General features: G+C 38.8%; 5 protein-coding genes and 1 long non-coding RNA gene across 6 annotated transcripts; 4 read left to right on the forward strand and 2 right to left on the reverse strand.

Annotated features, from left to right (window-relative positions):
• The first annotated feature begins 1,606 nt into the window (after positions 1–1,606).
• Positions 1,607–2,924, forward strand: LOC145911835 (uncharacterized). Its single transcript, XR_014403268.1, has 2 exons — positions 1,607–1,774; positions 1,840–2,924. It is a non-coding gene; the product is annotated as an uncharacterized LOC145911835 (long non-coding RNA).
• Positions 2,925–4,160: 1,236 nt separating this feature from the next.
• Positions 4,161–7,659, forward strand: LOC145912188 (uncharacterized). Its single transcript, XM_082999595.1, has 4 exons — positions 4,161–4,859; positions 5,086–5,226; positions 7,044–7,395; positions 7,623–7,659. The coding sequence occupies exons 1-4, from the start codon at positions 4,499–4,501 to the stop codon at positions 7,657–7,659; spliced, it is 891 nt and encodes a 296-aa protein (XP_082855721.1). The 5' UTR covers positions 4,161–4,498.
• Positions 7,660–7,934: 275 nt separating this feature from the next.
• On the reverse strand, positions 7,935–8,929 carry LOC145912189 (uncharacterized). Its single transcript, XM_082999596.1, has 3 exons — positions 8,680–8,929; positions 8,459–8,554; positions 7,935–8,146 (listed from the first exon to the last, which is right to left on the reverse strand). The coding sequence occupies exons 1-3, from the start codon at positions 8,681–8,683 to the stop codon at positions 7,935–7,937; spliced, it is 312 nt and encodes a 103-aa protein (XP_082855722.1). The 5' UTR covers positions 8,684–8,929.
• A 5,134-nt stretch (positions 8,930–14,063) lies between these two features.
• LOC145912718 (thialysine N-epsilon-acetyltransferase-like) lies at positions 14,064–15,462 on the forward strand. The gene is made up of 2 exons (XM_083000280.1): positions 14,064–15,172; positions 15,248–15,462. The coding sequence occupies exons 1-2, from the start codon at positions 14,958–14,960 to the stop codon at positions 15,453–15,455; spliced, it is 423 nt and encodes a 140-aa protein (XP_082856406.1). The 5' UTR covers positions 14,064–14,957; the 3' UTR covers positions 15,456–15,462.
• Positions 15,463–15,664: 202 nt separating this feature from the next.
• On the forward strand, positions 15,665–16,551 carry LOC145912717 (protein STIP1 homolog). The gene has a single exon (XM_083000279.1). It carries the CDS (start codon positions 15,785–15,787, stop codon positions 16,496–16,498), a length of 714 nt encoding a protein of 237 aa, XP_082856405.1. The 5' UTR covers positions 15,665–15,784; the 3' UTR covers positions 16,499–16,551.
• A 582-nt stretch (positions 16,552–17,133) lies between these two features.
• LOC145911637 (uncharacterized) lies at positions 17,134–18,898 on the reverse strand. Its single transcript, XM_082999041.1, has 3 exons — positions 18,708–18,898; positions 18,170–18,271; positions 17,134–17,663 (listed from the first exon to the last, which is right to left on the reverse strand). The coding sequence occupies exons 1-3, from the start codon at positions 18,808–18,810 to the stop codon at positions 17,632–17,634; spliced, it is 237 nt and encodes a 78-aa protein (XP_082855167.1). The 5' UTR covers positions 18,811–18,898; the 3' UTR covers positions 17,134–17,631.
• Between the last annotated feature and the right edge of the window lie 8,431 nt (positions 18,899–27,329).

The following is a 27,329-nucleotide window of genomic DNA, read 5'->3' on the forward strand; positions in this document are numbered from 1 at the left end:
AGCCCGTTTTATTTTTTTTATCAGTTTTGTTTTTTATTATTGTTATTGCTTTGCTGCCTGTGGAAAATATTCCCGCCTTACGCCATGATCGGATCTGACAACGGGCATCGTTTCAAATTACACATTGCGAGAGAACCTTTATGTGAGTCCAGGCTTTCGTTGTCGTTCGTTTCCACACCACGTTGTAATTGTGTTGACATGAACGAAAGCCTGGACTCACATAAAAAAAGTCTTTTCATTATTGAACTCAACGTTGCAACGTTTCCTTTACAATCGGTATTCACAGCCTTAAGTTTTGCAACCATATTATTAAAAACCGGAAGTGCCAACATGTTTCTTGGCCCTTTACCAGTCTTCAATTACACGTAATTAATAAAGTTTTAGTTCAAGAAACACAACCATTTTATTTGTACTCAAGTTTGTAGAGAATAGAAACCCGATACATTCATATGTCGCAACCTGTTTTCATATCTGATGTTGCGCCATTGCTGGGAGGAACCAAACAGTTTATAGATGGGTATTGCATCAAACAAAACATATATGAAGTTCAAAAAATTGTATCATATCCCCTCAATACTGCGTATTTTTCAAGGAATTCTTTTTGTGCATAATTTTGGAAATACAGCTTGTTTTGTTGTACAGGAGAAAAAGAACATCCCAAACAAACATATGACAATAGATGTTTTTAACACTCAGTCACAAATGTCACAACACCAGTATGAGAGGTCGGCCAACCTTTAAACAAAAACATTCCCGGCTCCACAAATTCTGATCCAACTTTGATTTTCACAAAACGGAATTTAAAACGTCAATAAACGCTTTCCATACCAACGTTCTTACCAAACATGGTGAAAGCCAGGTAGAGGTATGTATGGAAATATGTGAAAGGGTTCAGTGGCGCAACTCTTACGGACAGGATTGCACCAGCTATATGGAAGAACATATGAATCAACCCTTATATATGGTGAAATAATTTGGAAGTAGACAAAAACAACTTAGCACTTAGTGCCATTCAGTTCAGGGTTTCCTGGGGTAGATGGCAGGTCAAAAATAACATGACGATAAAGGTATAGATTGTAGGCAAACTGTGTACTATATGGTAAACCTTCCATTTATTTAGGAAAGGATTGTTGGGTTTTCTGTATTGATGAAATTTCAAAACATTTTAAATGCCAGTAATGCTGAAGTAAAAAAGGTTGAGGGAAAGGTTTATACACAAGGTTTCAGAGGCAATTTTTAATTGAGACAGAAATACCGTATTTACTCTATTGTAAAGTTTTATAATCTACCGTTTGTGATGCTCATAATTGAGGGCGGCTTATATTATTTAATGTCACCACGATATTTTGTCTGCGCTCTGTGTTTCATGAAATTTACCATCAACTTGCTCCATCATACCAACATGTTTTATCGCCCAAGGTTGTCAGCGTATCTGACAATTTTAAACGACAGATTTGTTGACAATTATTGTTGTAGGGCACCTAAGTTTGCCTTTAACATTTACGTGCGGCTTACATTCGAGGGCGGCTTTTTACCGAGTAAATACGGTATTTCTATTTAGACACTGTTAAAAAACTGTTGTTTTATTAATTTTTGTGACCGCTGAAAGATAATGAGTTACAAAAATAAAATATCAAAATCAATCCCATAGTTAATTGGCGCAGGTGATTAAGCTGCTGGTAAACTTACCTTCTCCGAACAAAAGAGTTCCTCGATCGGGGTTATTGTGTGTCGAATTCCAATTTCCGAACACTGATTGGCTGCTGTCAGTCACGTGAGATCCTTGATACATCTCGTAACCCATCAAGTGTTTTTAATGAAATTTGTTTGACTTCGTAGATTGGAGAACTATTTATGGTATGAGAATAACGACGAGATTCATGGAGAACTCACAAAGACACATAAACATCATTACTCTTTGTTTGCTTGGATTTGCAGCAAATTTGTTGATTTACGGCGCGACCGCTTCCACCAACACTGAAACAAAACAAAAGGATTTAAAGATTTTGACAGAAGAAGATTTTGCCACCAAGAATCCGGAACCGCTTGAACCAAAAAACGGCCCGACAAAACATGGTGCCTGCTTCGTTGATCCGCATGCCAAAATTGGTACAAACACGATGACGTCAAATGATTGTGATCACAAGAGCCCAGAATCGTCATATTTCATGCCAGAGATGTATATGCTGATTTTCCTGGCGTACTTTGCGTTTGGGTTTCTCTATAATTTTTTGCGAGGGTAAAATCTTGCGCAATTTCATCCTTCGGATCCAAATGGCAAAAACACACATAAAAAATCTTAATATTCAAGGTTAATATCCAATTTTATCAATTATTATTTAGCAGCAAGACGAGATTTTTGTGAAACTAATTGAAGAAGAACAAGTTTACCAATCGTGCTATGCCACTAAACTGGACGAACTCTGTTTAGAGTGTTTGAGTAGGCTGCATGTTATTTGTGGGAGTGAATACAACAGATGAACAATCGGGGCTTTTGTTCTTATTCTTTGTCTATTCTTTGTGAAAAAAACTATTTGTCTTTGTGCGGTTTCACTCACTGTGCGATCGATGGATTCCAAAGATGCCACACAGCCATGAAAGGGCCAACAATAACCCTTTTTGGTTTTACCGGAGTTCGTGTAATTTTATGTATAAAGTTCATTGATTATGTGCGTATACAATTGCGTGCAAGTTGGAAGCGATGTGATTTGATTCGAATTGCTTTGACCCAAAATTATTTTATTATTTTCCTGTTTCATTTATGTTACCAATGAATTAAATGTGGCGTTACTATTTGTATTTTTCGGTTAAAAAATTTGTTTAATTAACACGATTCGGCTTCAACTTCTGTTCTTTTTGCACTGTGGTTTGTGAATGTGATGCTTTTGCTTTTACTTTGTCAACAACGGGATTCAAACCCAAGATGTTCTGAGTATGATTAATCGGGATTAGGTTTTCTAATTTTCAGGTCAGGCGCTTGGTTGTCATTGACAACCGCTCACCCCTGCTTGTTGCAAGTGTCGAGTCAGTTTCAATCACATTGTTTTGGTCGTTCTTTTCAACACCAGGTTGGCATTGTTAGTTTTTTTTTTCACAACACATATATATAAATATTGTAAACATGCGTTGGAATTGTTGCAACATCACCTTTGCAACCGCAAGCAAAGAGAGCCACGTTGGAAGCCTTCTTAAAACGTCTGTAAATCTTTCGGAATTTGGTTCATTTTAATACAGAACTTAAAACCTAAACGACGGATTAATAAACAATTGGCATAGACAACCATCATGTTATTAAGCGTCGAGTGTAGAGATGTACAGGTCTTCCTTCTTACCTTTCCAACACAAAACCTGATTGGGGGGGGGGGGGGGGGGGGTTGGACGCCTAAACCAATATTTACCATTTGGCACTGCATTGACCAGCGATGGAAGTGAAGCCAACATAAAGAACCACATAGCTTTTACCATGTAGAAAGGCCAGCATCTGAAAAAAGGTCAGAAACGGGTAGGTACTTTAACGCCACCTGGCGGTTCTGAACAAAGAAAGTGTCGCCACCATTGTTGTGTCGCCTTCCTCTATTTCTTGTCCACCCTTTGTTACAAAACTATCAGTCTTTGTGTGAATATCGCAGAATATGATAGTTTGGTACAGACAGTACGTCAAATCAGTGGCATATCTAGCCTGGAAGTTTGGTTGGCAGTTAAAGGTACATGATCTTTTCTCTGCAATGTGTCAATTAATGCTTTGGTGATCTTTATGTAAAAAGCAAAACAAGTTTACCAGTCCTGCAAGCTGACTTAAAACCGGATGGACTCTTGTTGAGTTTTCGACTATGTGGAATGGACAATCACAACACAAGCAAACAATCGATTCCTTTGTTCTGTACCCATTTATCCACCTTTATGACAAAAGATTTGTCTTTGTTTTGATTTCGTATTGCGTTATTCCAACGTTGCAACATCATCATGAAATTCGCATCAATAATTTCCTTAGTATTTGTTTAGTTCGTTTGCTTTAACACTAGGGGGTGTCTGTCGTAAAGGATGGGTTCCGCCGATAATGTCATATGATCTCTATTAAAAAAGGTTCTCGCACTGGCGCAATCTTTCTCTCACATGGTCTCAGTACTACATCCTGTGCAGGTGGAAAAAACTGAAATAAAACAATAGGGGAATGGGACACCCATCATAAGATTCAACCTGAGAAAAAGAATGCTGATAACCGTAAATAACTGCTTCTGGTCCAGCCTGCTCCCCATACGACCTAGGCAACTTCGTGAAAAGTTGTTTTTTTAGTGACTGGAGTGTAGCACAAGTGAAGAACCTCAGGCTTGGATGCGTGTCATTTATTTGTGTGATCTTTTTTTGAGGGTTTTGTGTCAGAACCAATTCGCAAACACAGCTAGATTGAAGTTTGGTGGATATAAAACAACATTCAAAGAAGGATTGCAAAATAATTTTCGTTTTGTTGGTTCGATTACAGGCCGGCAGAACAGTCTCCATGATTTGGCACCGAGATCGGCTTGGAAGAAACACCTTGTTTGACCAACATCGAAAACCAGAAATGGAAGTTCAAGATACAAACTTTCCGCAACCATTGCACCTTTCTCATCCTGAATTACTTAACCATGACCACGAAAGCAACTCACTTACTCCGCGAAGAAGAACAGAAAACTGCATGAAAGTGGGCTCAAAAAGACAGCCAGGGGTCTGGGTTGGTTTCTTGGTCGTCACTTGTCTTTTATCGTTGTGCTCTGGTGAAATTCCATCGATCAAAAAATCCGAAAACGGGGTAACAAAGTTCGAGGATCTTCGGTTCACCAAAGGCACAAAATCGATGGAAGATGATGATTTGGGAGAAGGTGGGATCGCAACTTTATAAATTTGTACAATATATGATGGCCCATACATACGACTATATAGAACTCCACTCCTTGTCATCTTATCAATGAATTCTAAAACCGATGACAAATTTTAGTGAAACTACTTGCTTGTTTTATATACGAGCTGCGAAACAAACTAAATTGAATCATTTCTAAGACAAATACAAGTGAACTTCATTTTTATTCAGTTTTATCCATTGTGCAGATTTCATGAAAGATAAAAAATCAGAGCCAAAAAAGCTGCCAGACGATACAACACTTATTGGAATCCCTTTTAACGATGTATTAAGCACTCCCCCTTCAACGACAAAACCAGAAATGCTACCAGATTCCCGCACCTGCTGTCGTACGTGTTGTAGATGCAATGACTGCTGCCAGTGCGCAGACGCTATGAGAAAAAAAGAAAAAGTGCCATGGTCATTTTGGAGCTACCCCACCACAGTACCAACATTGGTGCCAGATTCCCGCACCTGCTGTTGTACGTGTTGTAGATGCAATGACTGCTGCCAGTGCGCAGACGCTATGAGAAAAAAAGAAAAAGTGCCATGGTCATTTTGGAGCTACCCCACCACAGTACCAACATTGGTGCCAGATTCCCGCACCTGCTCTTGTGCGTGTTGCAATGACTGTCATTGTTGAACAATACAAACTCAGTATTTCTATCTAAGAAAAACTTGTGGCCATAAATGCCAGAAGTTTTTTTTTGGCAATTGATTATAACCAAGTGTCTCGTTTTTTGATCAGGTTTTTCGCCTATTCCAATGTTGCCAGACCGCTACGTCAATTTTGCATGGGACCAAATATCTGTAATTATCAACGTCATTTTGCAGTTGAACTAAAATCTTTTAAGGAATTTGGTGACAGATTTGACAATGATTGCATTTCAACAATTATGACATGTTCGTATTATTTGAGGATTGGCAAAACCTTTCCGCCTTGCGAAATAATAGAAATGAGTAAAACGCGTTTCAAATGACACCAGTTTCAAATTACACTCAGCGATTTGTAAAGGCGTCATTTCAACACCGTGTTGATTTTGTGTGTATTGATTGCGCAGTATAAACGTACATTGTATAGTATTCATTGTGCTGGAATGTTGCAACATTACCTTCACAATTGCAAGCAACAGAGCAACCTAGTTTTGCAAACATGGATAGTCACGTGGGAACTATATCTGGCACGTTACTTTCGTAATTTAAATTTAGAAACTAAATGGACTTCGTAACGTAAATGACGGAATAATAACATTTATCGTGTCAAATTACGCAAGAAGTCAGTTTGCAAAGAATGTCAACAATTCCCGTTGTTTCGTGGTTGTTTATTTCAACCTTAATTGAATTGACTTGAAAACCTTCATAGTTAAACTTTCACTGTATTTCAACCATTTAAATTTAAAATAGATTACGTATTATAAGTTTCTTGCACAAGGAGTATCGTTTTTATTATTAAGAAAACAAAAACAAATATACACCAATAAAGTTAGTTAACCTGTTTTGTTTGTGCTTAAAAAAAACTCATTACATGCTGTGACCAATAAAGGGAAACTCGCATAAAGATACACACGACTACGGCCCCGGGACAGTCCCTTTCAAAAAACTACATTGTTACTTTTCAATACACGTAATATTGCACCAACATTTTCAAACATATAAACACAGCTTACATAAAGGCAATGTACAGTCTTTAAACACAGGAGTTTGGCTGGTTTGAGCTTTATCAGGTAGTGTTGTTGTTGATTTTTTAGGTGGATAAAACAGTTTAACCATAGGAGAAGCTGACACATCAGTTTGCCATTGGGAAATTTGGGGAAAAATAATAGGAGAAGCTGACACATCAGTTTGCCATTGGGAAATTTGGGGAAAAATAATCAGAGAAAGCGCTTTCGGGATCGCGTGGCATTGTTTTGTTAAACTGCGAACTTGAAATGAAATTTGTTGTAGAAATTGAAATTTACTCTCAAACATGAAGCGTGTTATGTTACAGTACAATTGTTGGGAAACATATCTTTCTCCTAACAAAGGAAGTTCTATGCTTGGCAGTCAATTTTTTAAACTATTAGACACTGCGCGAACTTCGTGATACATAGCATAATAAGCTAAATAAACGTTTCGCGCAAAACATGATTAATACCATGTGCATGTTTTACCAGACAATTTTTTATAGACCATTACCAGTATCGAAGAATGAAGTTTATAGGGATTTTTCAAAGGCTTCTGAACGTCAAAATTCCTTTGCTGAAGTTAGTCGTCGTTTTGTTATTTTTCTGCTTGGTCAAATCAGCGACCAACGAACAGAAAACCGAAACCGACCAAGAGTTTACCGACAAACTCGACACCTTCATGAAAGATGACTGGCCAACATATGTCCACGGTAACACTGAGACAACAACCATGACGTCCGATGATTATATCTTCAACTATAAGGAAAATTCTGAAACGGCTTTTTTTACTTGGGAAAACTTTGAGTCATTCGTGTTCTTCATTTTGACCTTCACCCTTTTTGTGGGCAACGGAAGGTAAAAGCTGTTAAGTTTAAGAAACAATAGTTTAATCATGTTTAATCAAATTTTTTTTTTGCGAGGGTTTAACTCACTTCGTAATTTCAGTTTTTATTTTCTGACAAGATTTTCAGATTTAAACATCTGGGTCTCATGTTTGATTGACTTGTCAAAGGCACGTCTATATATAATATTTCTCGCAAGAGTACTTTGTTAATTAGCGAGAATAATGACGTACATTTTAGGTGGGATAGATTACAACCAGACCCCCAAATCGAATGACGACATCTGTGCACAAAGAAAACTTCGCCTTCATTGTTGTGTCGCCTTGTGCGCTTCCAAACGTCTTTCCTGCTCAACACTGGATGGAAACCAAGAAACCACACAGTTCCCGAATATATGAAAGTTTATTTGTTTGAAATATTTACATCCCGAATATTAGGCAAACAGCAGCAGGGAAGAAGTTCCTTCATATCGCTACCTTCTCCTGCTGGATTGCTGGAAACAGAAACATGTTACATTTTGCATGATGAACAACCTCTAGAGCTTTTATGCATTCAAAAACAAGTAAAGCGTTGCATGAATAATTCACAGCAGCAGCTGGAAGAGGTCAAAGCACCATCAATTGAAACGAGTATTTTTATTCGCGTAACAAAACAACTTATGCCCAGTCGGGTTTGAGAGGAAGCATCGAAAGTTGCTTGGGGAGGATGTCGCCGTAATTGTCGCGTTGTCATATAAAGCTTCCCAACCTTTTTCAGTTTGTGACCTACTTTTAATACAAGTTTTATTGTGCGACCCGCAATGAGATACGACCAAACATGATCTCATAGAAAACTGTAACATTTAGCAATGGGTCGCGACCCACCTGGAAAAGCTTCGCGGCCCACCAATGTGTTGCGACCCACTGGTTGGGAAGCACTGATACAAAGGAATGTCTAAGCTCGATCGAATTCGGTCAAGCAGAAAAAGCCGCACCCACCAAGCAATTTTCCGGTCGACACGACAACGAGCGTTTTATAACAAATTCATTGCCGTGCTGCTGCCAAGTCAGGCCACGAAAATACATAAAATTACTCACTTTCTTTGGTTGGCAGTGGGTTTTTTACTTGAGTTTCCGTTTTCTTCAGTTTGGATTTGTCGAAAGTTGTAACTTCTGTAACATCTGGTTTATCTCCTGTATAATAAGGAATGTGTTTAGCATTAAACAGGTCCCAAAATTAACCGAAACAATGCAAAGTGAAGTTAGTTTCTTGTTGCATTACACAACTGCAAAAAATGACATCAAAAACAACCCCTTACCCATTTTCGAGTTTTCGAGGTTTCAGACCAAATGCAGGTCTAAAAATAATTAGCTTGTGCTCAAACAACTGCGAAAAGAAACAGAGTAAATTATAGATACAACATAGAGGCCTCCAATGTCACGCCAGTGCAATCCATTCAAGCGACTCGGGTAGTTCCGTAACAAAACTGACAAAATGTCGGCGTTGAACTTCGTACTTCCATTAAACAGTGTCGACTTTATATCGCTCACTAAAACTGACCACTTCCTTGTCCAACAGCAACTAATAACGTCCGCACTTCACTGAAAGTATTTTTCAGTTTTTATTTCCAGACAAAAGTTTCAGATTTCAACATTTTTACTCTATTCCGCTATGTAGTATTTACACACATTCTGGATCTGATTTTTGATTGACTTGTCAAAGGCACGTCTATATATAATATTTCTCGCAACAGTACTTTGTTAATTAGCGAGAATAATAACGTACATTACAGGTGGGATCGAATACAGCCATACCCGCCATTCGAATGGCGACTTCTGTGGACAAAGAAAACTTCGCCTCCATTGTTGTGTCGCCTTCCTCTATTTCTTGTCCACCCTTTGTTACAAAACTATGAGTCTTTGTGCGAATATCGCAGAATATGATGGGTTGGTTCAGACAGTGACGCCAAATCAGTGGGGTATTTAGTCTGGAAGTTTGGTTGGGGTCCAAATAGTTGGGGATTTTAAGCGAGCAAAAGTTTTTGGCTAAAAACGCCGCCTCCTGGTGACTCATTTGCTAAAAATGAACTCCGCATGTTTTAACACAAAACGATGTATGTGACGTAATTACAGAATCATTACATTAACATTGGCGGTGAATGGAAAGTTGTAACAAAATCAATTTATTTTATAATATGTCTACACCACGGTATTCTGGCTTCACTCTTTTGTAAACATCAATGTTTTCAGCTGTGCAGGAAAATGTCTGGCGAATTTGTATACTGTATGTATATTGAGTTTTTGTTGAGAGAAATAAAAATGCTTGCAATGATCAACTGTTTGGTTACAAACTATAAACAAGAGGGCAAAATATACGTTTCTTTTATTTGGCCACGCCGGGATTCGAACCCGCGGTATTCTGACCACGAATAAATTTAGACCAATGAAGATTGTGGAACTATAGCGCCACCACGCGACTGTAAACCCTTTTTTATTTAAACCCGTTAAAATGAATCGTTGTTCGTTCCATCTGATAAGAGTGCGGAGTTGCACAAATTCCGGTTCATCTATCAGCTGACAAACCAGTTCAATAAAATCGATACGGAAACTGGAGTTTATAAATAATGTTTACATTTAATAACACTGGTTATGGATTTCCTCATAATGGTGAGAATGAAGGGACCGTCCCATACTAACATAATAATGTTGACGCGTGATATTCGGGAGAGTTAATTTAAAAACTTTGTGTGAGACAAAGCCTTTGACTTGTTGTTGAGAGATAAAGGAAACATGACAAGAGTACGGGTCAGCTTCTTCAGTCTCAGAATTATGTTTACATTTTATTTCATGTTTACGTTTTATTTCATGTTTACGTTTTAATCCCTAGCCTCCAAGCGAAAAGCTTCGTCTCACACCAAGATTTTGAATTCACCGTCTCGAATATCACGAGTCAATTTAAGAGCTTAACAGACGATTTTAGAAAATATTTAGAACTTGTACCCGACATTTGAACCAGTCGGCGATCAAGTCACTGCATTCAGTCGGTGCACTGGCAGTTTAGGCAACTAATTTGCATTTTAACACCAATATGCGTCGGTTAAACTATGTCGAACCACTTAACAGGCAATTAAACCTCGTCAGAGGAAACGACGTCATGTTGGCCAAGTTGTAGCAATTATGACGTCATAAAAGTTCGCTTCCAAACGTCTTTCCTGCTGAGCGTTGGATGGAAACCAAGCAACAAACCACACAGTTCCCGAATATATGAGAGTTTATTTGTTTGAAATATTTACATCCCGAATATTAGGCAAACAGCAGCAGGGAAGGAGCAATCCATCACGCGGTTTTCTCCTGCTGGATTGCTGGAAACAGAAACATGTTACATTTTGCATGATGAACAACCTCTAGAGCTTTTAAGTATTCAAAAACAAGTACAGCGTTGCATGAATAATTCACAGCAGCAGCTGGAAGAGGTCAACGCACCAGCGAATAAACAAGCTGAAAAACAACCTTTTTAAACACAAACTTATGTGTATTAAATCTGCCGTTTAACAAAAAGGGCAAAAATATTTCCGCAAATCAATTGAAACGTGTATTTTTATTCGCGTAACAAAACAACTTATGCCCAGTCGGGTTTGAGAGGAAGCATCGAAAGTTGCCCGGAGTGGATGTCGCCGCAATTGTCGCGTTGTCATATAAAGGAATGTCTGAGCTCGATCGAAATCGGTCAAGCAGAGAAAAAGCCGCACCCACCAAGCAATTTTCCGGTCGGTTCGACAACGAGAGTTTCACAACAAATTCATTGTCTTGCTGCTGCCAAGTCAGGCCACGAAAACACATAAAATTACTCACTTTCTTTGGTTGGCAGTGGGTTTTTCTCTTGAGTTTCCGTTTTCTTTAGTTTGGATTTGTCGAAAGTTGTAACTTCTGTAATATCTGGTTTATCTCCTGTATAACAAGGAATGTGTTTAGCATTAAACAGGTCCCAAAATTAACCGAAACAATGCAAAGTGAAGTTAGTTTCTTGTTAAATGTCGGCACAAATCAACTGCATTACACAACTTTAAAAAATGACATCAAAAACAACCCCTTACCCATTTTCGAGTTTTCGAGGTTTCAGACCAAATGCAGGACTAAAAATAATTAGCTTGTGCTCAAACAACTGCGAAAAGAAACAGAGTAAATTATAGATACAACATAGAGGCCTCCAACGTGAAGCCAGTGGAATCCATTCAAGCGACTCGGGTAGTTCCGTAACAAAACTGACAAAATGCAGGCGTTGAACTTCGTACTCCCATTAAACAGCGTCGACTTTATATCACTTAATAAAACTGACCACTTCCTTGTCCATCATGTCCGCACTTCACTGCCGAAAGTATAAGAGAGAATTACAACAAAGCGCCGCGAGGCACTGCTATTATATCCGCCAGCTATACGCGGAACTGCGAGGCGTCAGCGACCGTTCAGCAAGCCGGAAGAAGCTCATCTGCAAGAGAGAAACGTTACGTGGTACCACGTGACTTGGCTTTCTCTGCCTCGTCACGTTTTTAACGCTCGACGCCGGTGGATGCGGAAGCGGTCGTGTTGCCTGCAAGCTAGCTCTTGTGTTGTGAGATCAATTTCTCCTTTTTTGCCTTGCCTTGCGGGACTTTCATGAAACAAATTCTATTTCTCCGTCGCAGAACTTGTTTATACACCTTACCTGTTTGTGTGTTCACTTTACAAACTATCAAATGCAGCTTTGACACTTTTACAACCCTTTCTTATCTGAAGCAGATATTTTAGTGTCCTTTGCTTGCTGAACAAACAACTAATTTCAAGCATACAAGGACAAAATGACAGGCCTATATAAAAACTAATCATTTAACATATGATACAGGATTGCATGTACGTTGGTATAATTTATATAGCTCTCTCTAACTAAACAATGCCACGGGTAAAAGCAAACCACAACTATGAATCTGGTTAACAACTGTGTGAAGTTACTGCTGTGCTGCTGGTTGGTGTAGCTTACATTTTCATTGTGCGCCTGCGTGCTTTGCATGATAGCCTGCAGCTAAATTACTAGAGGAAATTTGACTGTAAATCGAAGGCTGTCTTTCCCACAGTTCCAATGCGTGAAGCCAAGCGGGCTTCGATGGATTTCGCTTTTCACAAAAACAGTAAACGATTGCTTAAATGTAAACGCAATGTAGCTGTACTTGTCCACAAATCTATCACAAAGTGGAATAAGGTAACGTTTTACAGAAACGTGTACAAGACAGATGTTTTTAACAAGCAAAAGAAGAATAAACATACCTTTTATTGCGATATAATTGCGCACAATTGAAAATATAATTGTAATTGTGATGTAATAGTATTCGATTGTGTTGACGAATACATCTTATGTGGGTTAAAGTGAGTTGTTTTTTGCGTAATTCTCGTCTGCGGGACGACGGGAAACGCGCAAACTAGTTTGGTTCCGGTAAAAATGTGATACGTATTTCCCCAAACATTAAACACTGCTGAAACAGTAAAAGCATAACAATACTTTCCTGCGACACGATAAAAACTTGAAGAAACTAAAGGAAAAAGTTTTAAATTCCACCATCTGGTACAAGCTGTGATGTTATATTACCAAAGTAAATTAAGATACAAAATTATGGAAAATACAAAATTGAAACAAATTTTCACTACTAGAGTTTTTATTATTGGTCCGATTTCATTGGTATGTTTCTGAACATTTATCACACAAACTACATAACTTTTAACCCTTCACCAACAAAGCAGCTGGAAGCAGTTCAAATTGGTGCAAAGGTCAATTAGGTTCAGGTCAAACGCATGGCAACCGCGCCGTAAGCTTGCAAAGTTGGGTCATAAGGAGACAAAATTATATCACCGCTACAAAACGACCATTTATCTCGCCTCAAGGTCACTTTACCTTATTAGGTTAAAAACCCTTTTATTATGACGTAATCTTATTGTGTAAGGCGCAAGAGAATGCAGGGTGTAGAGGTCTGACCTTATATTACGTGTTGCATTGCCGATAAGATTTGCGTTTTGTGACATCGTCCCCGTGTTTGTTATTGTAGACACGCTGTTGTTTTAAAAACTCTGCAAGCATGGAAATAAACGTTTGAACCAAACCAAGTGTTGAATGATTTTGCGTGGCCGTGCCCTTAAAATTTTACCTTGCACTGCTTATATGTAATAATATGCCCAACGTAGCTTCATTTTACAAAATAACCAAATACCTTTTATTAAAGTCGTCGTCTTTTCCAGGCTAACGCTTAGATCTTGTTACAACCATTACGGGTTTTTAGAGATAAAATAACTTGGTCCTGCGGTGAAGCCAAAATAAAGTCTTCAAACAGAAGACGTGCGAATTAATCTTCCTCAAATACGTTAAATTTTGTTGCAATTTGTTTTAGTTGAGCATCCCGAATTGAGTGTTCCACGGGCCGCCAAGGATGCAAAAAAGTTACAGACTGCCCACTGTTGCACATTACAAACCACGCGCCGCTGGGTTACTGTATGGGCCCTTCAAGTCTTTCAATCGATGCATATTTTTTTGGTTCAATAAATGTATACAAATGAGATGACTGACAATGACGGTTGGAAGCCTTGGTGTAAAATATTTTGACCAACCACGACCTCAAGTGACAACACTTAAGTTTAAGTTGGGGGATTAACCGGACATTAAGGCGCTTGATTTCCAATTTTTTCCACGATTTACTTTTTTTATATTAATGTTTAATATTGGAAGTAGAAGTGATTTTCGGAAAGTAATTAGAAGAGTTTTTTATCAGCATTGCCTACAATGACAAGGTATCGTATTTAGTTGATTAATCTTCTCAAGGAAACAAAAATATTTGTCTCTTACCTACCCTAACTCCCCAGTCACTTATAATGATCAAAGGCAACCAGGTTACCCTGGCAACGTGATACTGACCAATGCAAAAACAATAAAGGAGTGTTACTGGATAGGAGTCTTAATGCTTTCAGATTGTAATATGTTGCATATGGTTTTAATGCAATTATAGGCTCTTTTAACTTAGTTTGCTTGCTTAACTACGTGTGGTGCATATTAAAACTTTCTGTGTAAAAAATGTTTGTTAACTTACACTGTTTTGTGACTTTTTATGTATTTTATGCAAAAACCACAACAAAAGTTTTATTTTGCTTTATCTTTTGCAATATACTATATTGCTGTATTGCTACTTCGATCACAATCAACAATTTAATCTACTTTTAATGTAAATTGAGGTTTATAAAATTACATTACATTGCTGTTGTCTTGGTTAGAATAAAAATTTAAAAAGTCCACCCACACAATCAACCAAAACAAATCTCTGCTTGAGTTACAAAATTTCCTGCACAAAATTTACTTCAGCTCTGCTATAATGACATGAATTGTTATTTGGTTGTTATGGTTTGTTGTTTTTTCCATTTTGACGATTGTTTTATCTTGTCATGAATGAATTTTCGTTAAACCCTTTTCTACTTTCATTACTATTTGCAATTGTACAGAAAACATCACATCTGTGTAGGACTGGGTTTCCTTTTCTTGGATTTAAACTAATGTATGATCCCTTAGACAGTAAATTCTTTACAAAATATGACAGACTTTCAATACAAAGTGCGTAAGGCCAAGAAAAGTGATTGCAAGGAGATATTGAAGATGATCGTTGAGCTTGCAGAAACTGAAGATATGGTTGACCAATGTAACATGACTGTTGAAATTCTTGAAAGAGACGGCTTCGATAATGATCCTCCTTATTATTATGCATTGGTTGCAGAATTGGATGATGGCACGCTGATTGCATATGCTCTGTATGTTTATCAATATTCTACATGGAATGGGAGGATAATGTATTTGGAAGATATTTGCGTCCGTGAGGGTTTTAGAAACAAAAAAGTTGGACTGGAAATGCTGAAAGAGGTTAACAAGATTGCCTTGGAAACGGGGTGTTGTCAAATGCGATTGGCTTGTTTGGAATCAAATCCTGCCATGAGATTTTACAAAAGATTGGGTGTCAAAGAACTGACGGAGCTTGAAGGATGGCGAATGCTTAGATACGACTTAGATGTCATGCAAGGAACTCTTTCAAAATAGGGGTGATGTGTAAGAGGTGTGGTGTGGGAGTAGGTTTGTTATTCAAGGAAGTGCTCGGTGTTCTGAAATCAGATATCATTTAGAACATTAACTAGTCAGTAAAAAAACTATTGTTTTTTTTGTATTTTTGTTTAAATTCTTGTTGTTGTATTCCAATTGAGTGCAACACACCATATAAAAGTGTTTGAAAAATGTGCACATATCTTTGTTTTATGTTTACATATGCAATTGATCTATCATACTACCAAGGTTAAATTCAATGAATTCTTACAGGTATAGCACTAAGTGTAACTGTTCCATACTTGGTGTTGTAAATAATTAAAGCAACAATGACATCCAACAAGAGCACTGCAGCAACAATGAAAGCCAAGGGGAATGCCCTAATGAAGGAAGAAAAATTTGTTGAAGCAATTATCCAGTATTCTGAAGGCATTGCAATGGAACCAGCCAACCCTGTACTTTACAGCAATCGTTCGTTAGCTTTTCTCAAAATGGACCAGCATTTTTTTGCAGTGAAAGATGCGGAAATAACGATACGATTGACACCAGAGTGGCCAAAGGGATATTATCGCAAGGGCCAAGCAGAAATGGCTGCTGAAATGTTCCATCTTGCGGTAAAAAGTTTTGAAAGTGGATTAAAAGTTTGTCCAAATGATGAGATCCTAAAAAATGCTCTAAATGAGGCAAACGTCAGACAGAAAAAGTACCAGGATTGGAAGCGCTGGACCATAAAAAAATACACCATTATCTTTGGAGTGCTGGGGTCTTTGCTGACAATGGTTGATATGCTGTGGGACCAAGAAAGCTCATTTATTAAAAAGCCCTGGCAACGTGGATTAATTGTAACATGTTCTGCAGTGCTGGGATATATGTTAGTTACCTTAGTTCTTTCTGTGCACCGCAACACCAAAGCGTCGCTTTTGCAACCTCCACCAGAGCTGTTACAGGGCACAGACCCAGAATATCATCCTGTGCAAGGGTTGAAGCCAAGCCACGGTGCCACAGCCGATGAGAATCCAGTTCCAAAACCAAAGAATGAATAACCCATTTTCCCAGTTTTGTTAATATGCAGTAAATATTATTTTGTTGTTTTTTCATCTGTAAGTTGAGTTGTGTTTTGTTCCATTGTTATGCAATAATACAGTGTAATTGTCCTGTAACCTAGGTAACCGGCTTGGTTGTTGGAAGTTAGTTTCAGATGGCATACATTGCTCAGTCCTGGCCCCAACGTATCAAATCATCCACAAGGCAGTAAGAGAAGTGTGTTAATATTATGGTTTTTGATGGGCACAGACTGACGGGCAGTTATTGGTAAGAATTTGATCGTGTTTTGGACATCATGGTGAGAATCCCGGTTGACGGCTCTGGTGTTAAAATCGGTTTTCTGGGAGACAAATGTGCCCGAATAACCGTGATTTTTAAGACGGTACATTTAGCTGCGACAAATATGCAGAGTTATGTGCGTTTGAAGTTTTGTTGACTGGCGTCTTTTGTCCATGAGGAAATAAAATTTGTCAAGATGACTCCAAGAATTCTGTTTGGAAAAGCGCTTTGACAAATATAGTAACACTGTACTTGACCCAGCCACTGTCTGTTCAATGCCCTGGATTTATTTGCTGGCGCCAAACCTCATCCCAAGTCCGTCAACACTCTCTTCAACATATGTTTTCACAAAAACTTCAAAGTGGTTTGTAGTTGTATTCACACGTCGCATCTGAATAAATTACTCACAGAAATTAGGCGGTTTCACGTGCAAAGCCTCGTACCACACTGCCATCTAGCGGGCACATATGGCATGATGCTACATTCTTTTTTATCCGTCAAAGGGCGCTACAGCGCAACACAACGAAGGTTTGCGTTGATCAGACATTTTTCTACAGTGTTTAACGTAGTTTAACATCGAAGTTGCGACGGTCAAAGTTTTTTAACGCTTTTTTGAAAGGAAACAACGAAAGCAGTTGTGGTTACGAAGAAACAACAGCACTACTGTGGGATGGGGGGTTACAAGGGGACATTCACACGTACAATGTACAAGCACATTAGGCAAAGTGGGTTTGTTTGGGGAAAAAGCGGTAATTGTTGAATAACAAACAATACAAATGTGCCTTTTCGATATGTAGCAAATATTCAATGCGAAGCGGTGGGTGGGGCTAGAGAGCTAAGGGAAACGTCACTTTTAGAAACCACTTTTCTTTTCAGCTTCAATTTCTGCAAAGAAAAAAAGAAATGTTTAAAAAATACTGCTATGAAGAATTTATTGTTCAATCAACGCTTTGATCGTATCTCATTTTGTGTAAGGTTTACTAAATAATACCTTTAATACGTCACAAAGATGTGTTTGTGACTGTAGCGTTTTGGCACAAACACGTATTTGTTTGCATGAAATTTTTCACCAAAACGCTAAACTTGAATTTTGCTTTCACCCCGGGTCGCGTAGAAAGAAGATGAACTTAATTTGCAGAGAAAACGGCGATCACAAAAAGATCGAACTTTCACACACGTCATAATTAAATCTGTGCCTCTGATGAACGGGTCAAAGTACCCACAATTAATTTGCGACGTTACAAAAAAGTTGGTGACGTCAAAACTGTACAAGAAGTTACATAATAATTTATCCCAAACAACTTAACCGTAAACATTATTCAAGTTTGCACTGTGATATACAAAAGGTAAAATCATGACACAAATGGTGCCAACTTCAAACACGTTCATACCTTGTTGCGTCGGAAGGGGGTTCTTCTCAGCAGTGTCAACATGCTTCAGTTTTTCTTTTGCAAAATTCGAGACCTCCTTCAAAGCTTTCTCCTGTGCGTAACCTGCAGAGGAATTTACAAAGGGTGAAATTCCATGGGACCGGCAATATTTGCTTATGTTCCTGATTATTAAAGGCAAAATATGATCAGTTTTTATTCTGTTTGAGCAGTTTGGCGTTAATTCGTGGAGATTTATAGATAATTGTTGTGACGATTCATGGTATTAATAAAACTTCGGCCGCAACCTTTGTTCTGTGCATGTGAATATATCACGTGCTATCGTCGGTATTGTTCGCAGTTCATTTAAGCTATAACGGAAATGACGCATTATCCGGGTTTACGAGCTTTGGTGCTTTTCGGCTGGAGATTTTATTACAGATTTGGAATACAGGCTACTATTTATACTAGGCTGCCTGTCATGACTTCTTCACCCTAGTTGTCTCTAACTAATTTTGACACAGACATTCTAAACCGGTTTCACGTGGTATGACGTCATCACCTTCAAAAGCGCCTTTGTTCTTCTCCTGGGTTTGGACGGAATGTAGAGAGGATTTCTCGAAATGTTCGACTTCAGTCAAGCTTGGTTTGGCATCAGTGGACATGATGGGGAAGTTGGGGGTGAATTCGAATACGACTCAACAGCAAAACGTTAAGTTAACTTATTACCGGCTGTGGATTGAAAACCGTATCAATGAATTTTATTACGAAACAGGGTCAAATTAGCAACAATTAAGTCTGGTCGAAATGTGTGAACACACACGTGAAAGTTTATTATCGATGCAAACAAATTAAACGAAACATGGTCTTATTAACAGCTGCCTAAAGTTGAAGACTTGAGAGTCGAGGAATCAAGTTCAAATCATCAAAACTGATCACTCGCCTTGCAGTTTCAAACCCCCCCACCATCGGGTTTCCATTCACAACGATATGCGCAGACTTTCTGTACATCGCGTTCGCCCGCTAATTGAGTTTAAACAAGTTTCATGGCAAGACAAAGTATTTCTCCGAGCCAGAAGACAACCGCCCGTCTCAACAAAATAAGATAATGTTTCCCAATAAGAAACGCACAGCTCAGCTCTCAGCGCGGGCCAACACAGCTTAACATGAATCTCGCAACCGACACTTCCGTATATGCACACAAGAATCGACCAATCACAACCCGCCTGGCAAATGACGTCAGATCCGGGTCTTTCCCCGCCCGAATTATCGAACCGGGCGAATTTTAATTCAATTAAGTTCTGGCCTGTGCTGTTCTGATAATGCGCTCGTATTTAAATTGTAGGAAAAAGAACATCCCGGATATTATCATGCAAATTCCAAACTCCATTCTACAAAGTTTTAAGTTTGGACGAATCCAACATAGGAGCAGGGACGCCGTTAAGTATTTATTGTATCTAAGTTCGCGAGACGTCGATTTTTAAGTATTTAAATGCGATACTACAACTTATTACATCGCTTACAATTGTATGTTAGTGTTTTTGAAACTTTACCTCTACCACTTTTATTCTTTTTGCGACCCAAGCAGACAAAAGACGATTGTCAGTTTATCTTGCAGTAAAACCTGCTTATAGCCAAACGCAACCAACCTTACACAACTACTTTAACCTATTAACACTGCACTAAGCGTTCAACACAACCAAGCGTTCAAGCTACATCCGTTTCAAGGCGGGCTAAAAGTCAAATCAACCAGACTAATCTGCGCAGTTCCTTTTCAAAGCAAAACGCCGACACTTAACAACGCCATCACCGGTTTACTGTTGCGCACTATGCGGCCTCGGCATCATCTATCTACTGTTTATGTTTTATACAGCTGAGATTGGCCGCTTCCCGTGCTGCTGTGTGAACAATGTTCGCAACACCACTGTGTGCATTATAACTATTCAGGCGGTTGCATGCATTCATATGCACGGCATACCTTCATTAATAAAAGCTTTTGGCAACCCGCATTTGACTTGTGTACAAATCATGTTGGTGGTTTTAGTGAGGCCAGAAATGATTTGCCGTAAATCAAATGGGTTTCTGCAACCTCAAAACGTTTAAATTAGAATTTAATTTATCGACAAATTCTTAGCATATAACTCTCAAACCCAACGTTTGTGATACATTGTCAAAGGAGACTTTATTAAATAATATTTTAACGCTAACTCGTTGTGTCAAACCACCATACGAACTGACTAGTCTATGTGACAACAATTACAAGTTTATTAAGGGGAGACAACCAGTTGTTGATAAAAACAAACAAACAACTGCCGAGAGTCGCATTTCGCAAACCCAGCTACTCCCTTACGAATTACTGGGAGGCAACCTCAATTTGACACACGTTGAAATGTGACGTCACAAAGACCGTTTGGGAAAATTTGCGTAGGAGTTTTAAGACTGGAATAGAGTTTGTTGGGAAATACTTTTAAAAGTTGTTGCACGATGTTTGGCCACGCCACACACAAGAGGTTGGTGATCCACCCAATCACTTGCCTGTGCGACTCCCACGCCCTGGAATGACCGCAGTGAAACTCACTTTAGGCCGGGTCCACACTCACGCTTTGCGCCGGCCGATTCTTTGTTTGTTTCAATGTCCCGAGCGTACGCCCGCACGCCGGCGTATAATGAAACAAACAAAGAATCCGCCGGCGCAAAGCGTGAGTGTGGACCCGGCCTTACATTGCATCACCTCCAAGGTTGGAGCCAACGTTATGTTGTATGGCAGAAGGTAAAAATGAAAAAACACAACTTCTCATAGTTAAGATAAACTTTTGTTACCTTTACTGATGTCAAGAAAAAATTAATTTTGTTACCTAATGACAGTGGGGGGGGGGGTCGTTTACGAAAATTAAGAAGACATCTTGTTCTGTAGCTTAAAATCACACAGAATAAATACAAAAAGCAGTGAAGCCGTTAAAAAAGCCGACAAATCATTATCTTTACAAATGTAACGCATCCAAACAAATTGTTTTACCGCCGTTCTGCCCCAAAACCTATTTACCGAACACAGCAATTACTAATATCCGGATTTAATCATCCAGTTATTGTTCAACCTTGTTACCAAACAACCCGAAATCAAATCTGTTCTACTGTACCGCCATTTGCCCTTCAGTGCAAAACAAATTTGATAAAGTGTAAAAAATATGCAACCCTACCAATACAGAAAATATGGCATACTACTTTTTGTAGGACATACTTTTATCTTTTATGCTCATAAAGTAAAATCAAAACACAAAAAGATGTTTGCTAACTTATATCGACCTTGAATGGTGTCAAGCTATAACCTTAACTCAAGATTTCAGCGGCTTAAGCAACTTGTACTTGTAATAAAAATCGCAAACTTTAAAGGGAGACAGACTAAACGACAGGTTCCAATTCCCCAAGGACCAACAAAAAGCCGATTTAGCAGACGGAAATCGGTGTCTGGGAGCGCCAACGTCATCATAAACCCCAGGGGAAAACTTCAAATGTCGCAACCGCAAGACTTAAAAAAATATAAGTTGGCAACAATTTCAAGGTTTAAATACAGCACACAGTGCACTAAAGTTTTCCATAATTCTGTCATAAAGCGGTCTATTGCGTCACTAAATAAGGAGTTTAACTGGTAGTTTCTGTAGCAATCCCGGTATTTTAAGCTCAATTTTATACTTCCAACTTACACTTGTACCAGTTAAGGACATATCAGTTTCAACTAACCTAATAATCCATCGATTCCTCTTAACAGTGCGCCTTTAATCTCACCAATATAATATTACTTTACTTCACAGCTACTTAAGTATGATGAAAAGAAAAAAAGCACATGATGTAAATTACCGGGCCGACAGGTGTTACGCGGGAGAAAGCAATAAACAGTTTCCACTTAAAAGCGTCATGTGTTGTCCAACTGGCCCTGTTAATTAGCTTTCAGCTGCAGCAGGCTTGTTGGAGATTATTTGTAAACACGTGGTATGCCAAAGTAACCGTGATTAAAAAGTAATGACCACGCCCAACACAGCATGCAGGAAGCTGAATATTAAATGATTGCTGGTTAGAAATTGAAATTAGATTTAATTCCAACTAAACGGTCAAGATGTAGTACATGATCTACAGTGCTGATCAGGGTGTGCATCTGGTGCGAAATAATAAAAACCTATTTTTTTCCTTGAAATCAAAGCAACCAACCAGACTCTTAGAACCGTTATCATTCCCTGGTGACCGAAGTCCAAATTCAACCACAGTCGCCAATGGAATATCCCATTGGGCGTCAACAGTGCAGGACTCGACAAAATATGGAACTCTTCTCCTAGTTTGGCGCTCATGCTGTGAAGAGTTGGCAAACTGTTCGAACCATTGCAGACCACTTCCTATCTATACGCCAACAACTATGACGTAACACACATAGGCGTGGATACATTTCAGTTTAGATCAATCAGATGGCCCACAGCTAGTTATACAAACCTTTAATGCAATAAATTGATTCACAGAAAGCACAGTATCAGTTCATTGTTCTCTACCAACCAACAGATACATGACATACAAAACTTTGGCATCTATGAAAACCTAATCTCAAGCTATGTTTACAACAAACGCATATCATCAATTAAAGTTTCATAATTTCTGTCTTCAACATCATGATTACCAGGAAAATCTGCATACTGTTGCGTATAAACCGTATACTTACTACTACTTTCTTCAGAAGTATAGATGCACCAAAAATGCCAGTGTTCCAAAAAGCAATTGCAGAGACGAATATTCAAAATTTGTTTATTCTCAGCGCAAATTTTGGTATTTGAAAATGTGAATATCAATTTGACACTCAACTTTACACCTCAAGAATATTAAACTGTCACCAAAAAAACAATTTAATTGTCAACGAATTGAACGAAAATATACAACACCTTCTAACGACGTCTTAATTTTCAACCTTAAATCTCATGCGCGTTACAAGACACGTGTTAACAAAACCACTGCCACAGGTTACGCGCTTGCTTCTTATTTCAGTGATCATTTACCAATAGTACAAGCTCGGCAGTGGGGGAGATAAGCATGGAACTGTAACCTTGCACTTACTTGCCAGGCGGGAAGTTGGAGACAGACAGCACGCGACAAGTTGTCGAACATGGAACAGCTTCCTTCCCTGATCGAGAAAAACGAGTAGGCGAAGAGACGAGACAACTCCTACCAAGCGCCGCGGAGTGATATCAAATATTCATGCGCAGAGGAGTTGCCGTCTCGACGCGGTTTTCTGTTTGGCCCGAAAAACCTTCACAAAATCCATTATTCAATGTATCAGGCTTCTGTGCTCCCTGTCTGTCAGTCAAACAATGCCACCGGACCAGAAATTCATTCGATACATATCACATTATTCTATGACGTAACAATATTTATTTGTGACTGCAAAAATGCCTGTTGTTTACTGTGAACGAACGCTGGCGTTGCAGTAAAGGGCGCTGATGTGTTTCGCAATAACCTCTGCAACTATCTAAACTGGATTTCAATTACTTCGATTTGCACAAAACGCGCTCGGGCCACGCGAACACACGCGCTAAATACCAATGCCTTTGGCCGGAACCAAACGCAGGCGCGTGAGCTCACACACTGAGTGGTTACGAATCCCACGTTTCTTCTTTGAGCGCGAGCGTTTTCCTGTTCCGAGAGCGGGGCAAGCCGAGAGCTCACGTGATTTCAACCGATGAAAATTGTGTGTGTGAGCGACAACTTTACAACTAGTGCCTTGCTTGCTGCTGGTTGCAGGTGAACTATCACTGGGTAAGCGGTGGGAAATCGGTTTAACTTGAACACATTCGAAGTACGAATCCTGGATTATCGTCGGAACAACACGGGCCACGGTCACTTTGACAAAAACACAAAATGCAGCTCTCATTGATTATTATGGCTCTTTTGCGCATATAAAAACACAAGACATATACTTGGAAGTTTTACAGATTTTCTAAATTAGATTTGAATTAAAATTGCCGACATATAAACAAACCAAGTTTATTTTTTGTGCTGAACAATTCGCCTATGATTGTAAAAGCTGGTCCCGAATAATAAAGGCCGTTAGATAAAGCAGCAATTTTCGATAAATTAGAAAATTAGATTAGAGCTCATTTAGTTTTTCCAAATTAGATTCGAATCACCGACATTTTGTTCTAATTCGTGGAAACAGAGAATTAGAATTATCCACTGGTCCAAGTTTGACCACAGCTAACGATTTTGCAAAAAAACTTTGCATTTGTTCTCCTTGTTGTGGTTTTATTGCTTTTAGGGTTGACCTTATTTATCTTCGGGAAAGGTTGCCGAGCCCCCATGGAAATATTTAGTCTAACCTAATGACAGATGTTCACCAAGTTCTAAGTTCCTGGCATAAATATTTCATGTTGTTGAGTCACTGAGCCAACTGTTGCGTCACAAAGTAATTGCATTTCGGGAAACTTTGAAGATTACATTAACGTTTCTACGCTATACGGTTCCATTGAAACATTGGCGAAGAAAATTTGGATTAAAACATTGGCGAACAATCTGCACTATTTTAATCAACGCTTTAGAAATAAGGTTATTATTAGAGGCTCAGTACCTTTTTGGCAAAGGTAAAAATATATTTTGGGTGATTGTTTTGTTATCCAATGGACAGCAGCGTTTGCCAAAAAAGAACACTTAAGCCAGATGAATAGTTATATTATCACAGTGTTTGTAACAGAAACAAAGCAATGTTTTAACCTCACATGACCTTAGAAGCCCCGTCAGATGGCAGACGAAACGTCGGTTGCAATAAAAATCTCGTAACTTTTGCCAGAAGAACAATTTTCAATTTAAAATGCCTTGCAGCAAGGATGGCACATACTTTAAGCTCTGTACTGCCACTTGGCGGATATTTTTTCTCTATATAACAAGAGTGGAAAACATACTCGGAGCGACAGATCAGTGGTTCGAATCCCGGTGTGGTAAAGAAATGATTCAGGCCCCGATATATTCTGGTGAGAAGGACAATATGCGATATATACAAAAATGCTATGAGATTTCTACAACTACAATCAAACAATCACTTATTTTTTTGCAAACATTTGTTTGTCACTGGAGTTTTTGTTAAGTTAGCTTGCATTACAAGTGTGAAATAATAATATCAGTTTGCACTGTTCAGCAAAAAAGAGTGAAGTTATTTGGGTATATGCTTCAAGCAGCGTAGGACCACTTTCTTCTGTAATAATTCGTTTCGCTACGGTATTTTTCACTGGCGATGTTTAGTTCTATAGATCTTGTTTTTTGCAACATATTTACAAATTCTGTTATTGTTGGTTTCCTCTCACCGTATTTGCATCGATAAATCACAAATCTGGCACAAAGAAGAGCGCAATTTAAAAAGCATTCAAAAATATTGTTATTTTCATGTCTACCAAACAGTAAATGCGCACGAGAAAAATACAAAGGTACACGAAGTTTAGCGCTTAGCCAACTGCATACATTTTCCCAGTAATGTGCTGCAATAGGGCAATTTAAAAATAAATGTAAAACCGTTTCCTCGGCATTTTCGCAAAAGACACATGAACCTGTTTCTATAAACTTCAGATCTTTTAACTTTTTATTGGTCACAATGGCCCTGAGATTTAGTTTAATTTGAAAACTTATTAATTTAGTTTCCACTGTAGCTTGAGGTATATTTTTATATATTTACCTTCAAGGTACTCTGTCATTGACTAAGGATTCCCATACAGCTTGTGCTTTGGGTTGAATTATATTGGCGGTTTGAAGCCACGAATAGAAAGCCTTTGTGCTCTCGCAATGTGTCAAGATATTTTTTAAAACGTCTGTTAGGTTTTTATGTGAAGGCACTGGTCCATAGTCCCACTCCTCGGGTATGCATGCTATAAGCTTGAGAAACTTAGTGAAATCTGTTGTACTTGGGTCAAGACTAAATTTTGTAGTAAGTGCATCATATTTCAAATATTCCCCATTGTGGTCTAGTAGGTCGTTGTGGGCCATTACTCCCGTGTCTATAAATTTTTCGAAATAGAAGGGTTTACTGCGTTTTTTTAATGCTTTGTTGAGCCAGAGAGGTCTGTTGCATGCGTGGTCGGGGTTTTTGCTCAGGATTGATTTCGCAATGTTTATGATACAACGTAGGGTTCTCAATGGGATGAGGCTCCTGCACTGTTTGCAACACCAGTTTATATAAATCTATTATGAGCGCACCTTGCGGTCGTTGGATTTTTATAAATTTATCCGCTAGTTGTCTCTGGATATCGCAGTTTGGTGTTTCAGGGCTTTTGGCAACAACATTGGTGAAGGCGTCCGACCCACGGGGAATAATCAAACAAGATTGTTGCTTTGTGCTGTGTATCTTGCTCAAGTCAAAACTTTGCAACAAATCTGCTCATAGTTTTCAGCAAAGTGCAGAATTTATTTGTCCACATAATAATCAGCAACAAAAGCTAAAAAAAAATTGATGCAAAATATCGAAATGCGAAAGAATGAGGTTTGTTCCGACCCAAGGATAAATACCCAGGGTTTGTTGCAAGAAAGTCTGGTCATTCTATTGAAATGTTTATCGTGTTTCAGCATTATGACGTGAATGACACAAAGTGTGACGTAATAATAGATTGATTGATATCTACCGAATGCCGCCCACGTTTTGGTATTTACGCCGAATTAGTTCCACTGAGGCCGGTTGTAATAATTAGTTTGGCGCAGTTCGTCGTAAGCAACTCATCATCAGTGATTCGGGCGAATGCCGCTCAAAAAAACGTTAGAATATTTTAAGTAAAAGTTGTTTCTGCCCTGAGGCATTCAGGCACTGAGGCGTTATGTTGCGATCACATCGGAACACGAAACAGAACGGCATCGTGTTCAGATGCTTTGTGCATTCAAGTCGGCATTTTTGACAATGCCGAATAGTTTGTTATGTGTATCTCCGATTGTTGTTGTTCAAGCGTGATAAATTGACAACGATAAGTTTTGAAGATTGCGTGCAGTAAGATGTTTAGTCCTCTGCTTCTCCCCCAGTCTGAGTCGCACTTATTTGCATTTATTCCCGACGCTTCACAATGAGCGGCTGGGAAGATGCGACTGCTTGATGTTATTTGGTCGGAAAGGGCCAAGAAATTTGTCACATGTCTGTCAGCCGGGTTGATTCTTACGAACAAACCCAGGAAGCCAGCCATAAAAA

This window comes from Ascidia mentula, chromosome 8 (assembly GCF_947561715.1).
Source record: "Ascidia mentula chromosome 8, kaAscMent1.1, whole genome shotgun sequence".
Lineage (NCBI taxonomy): Eukaryota > Metazoa > Chordata > Ascidiacea > Phlebobranchia > Ascidiidae > Ascidia > Ascidia mentula.

What these genes read in the sequence shown, in the direction of transcription:
- LOC145912188 (XM_082999595.1), top strand. Translation starts at nt 4,499, where the DNA reads ATGATTTGGCACCGAGATCGGCTTGGAAGAAACACCTTGTTTGACCAA. An exon ending in AGATTCCCGCACCTGCTGTC is followed by an intron (nt 5,227 to 7,043) that starts GTACGTGTTGTA and finishes AATTTTTTATAG; the next exon opens with ACCATTACCAGTATCGAAGA. An exon ending in CTTTTTGTGGGCAACGGAAG is followed by an intron (nt 7,396 to 7,622) that starts GTAAAAGCTGTT and finishes CGTACATTTTAG; the next exon opens with GTGGGATAGATTACAACCAG.
- LOC145912189 (XM_082999596.1), bottom strand. An exon ending in CCCACTGCCAACCAAAGAAA is followed by an intron (nt 8,147 to 8,458) that starts GTGAGTAATTTT and finishes TATTAAAAGTAG; the next exon opens with GTCACAAACTGAAAAAGGTT.
- LOC145912718 (XM_083000280.1), top strand. Translation starts at nt 14,958, where the DNA reads ATGACAGACTTTCAATACAAAGTGCGTAAGGCCAAGAAAAGTGATTGC. An exon ending in ACGCTGATTGCATATGCTCT is followed by an intron (nt 15,173 to 15,247) that starts GTATGTTTATCA and finishes TGAGGGTTTTAG; the next exon opens with AAACAAAAAAGTTGGACTGG.
- LOC145912717 (XM_083000279.1), top strand. Translation starts at nt 15,785, where the DNA reads ATGACATCCAACAAGAGCACTGCAGCAACAATGAAAGCCAAGGGGAAT.
- LOC145911637 (XM_082999041.1), bottom strand. Translation starts at nt 18,810, where the DNA reads ATGTCCACTGATGCCAAACCAAGCTTGACTGAAGTCGAACATTTCGAG. An exon ending in GAACAAAGGCGCTTTTGAAG is followed by an intron (nt 18,272 to 18,707) that starts GTGATGACGTCA and finishes ATTCCTCTGCAG; the next exon opens with GTTACGCACAGGAGAAAGCT. An exon ending in CCCCCTTCCGACGCAACAAG is followed by an intron (nt 17,664 to 18,169) that starts GTATGAACGTGT and finishes TTTTCTTTGCAG; the next exon opens with AAATTGAAGCTGAAAAGAAA.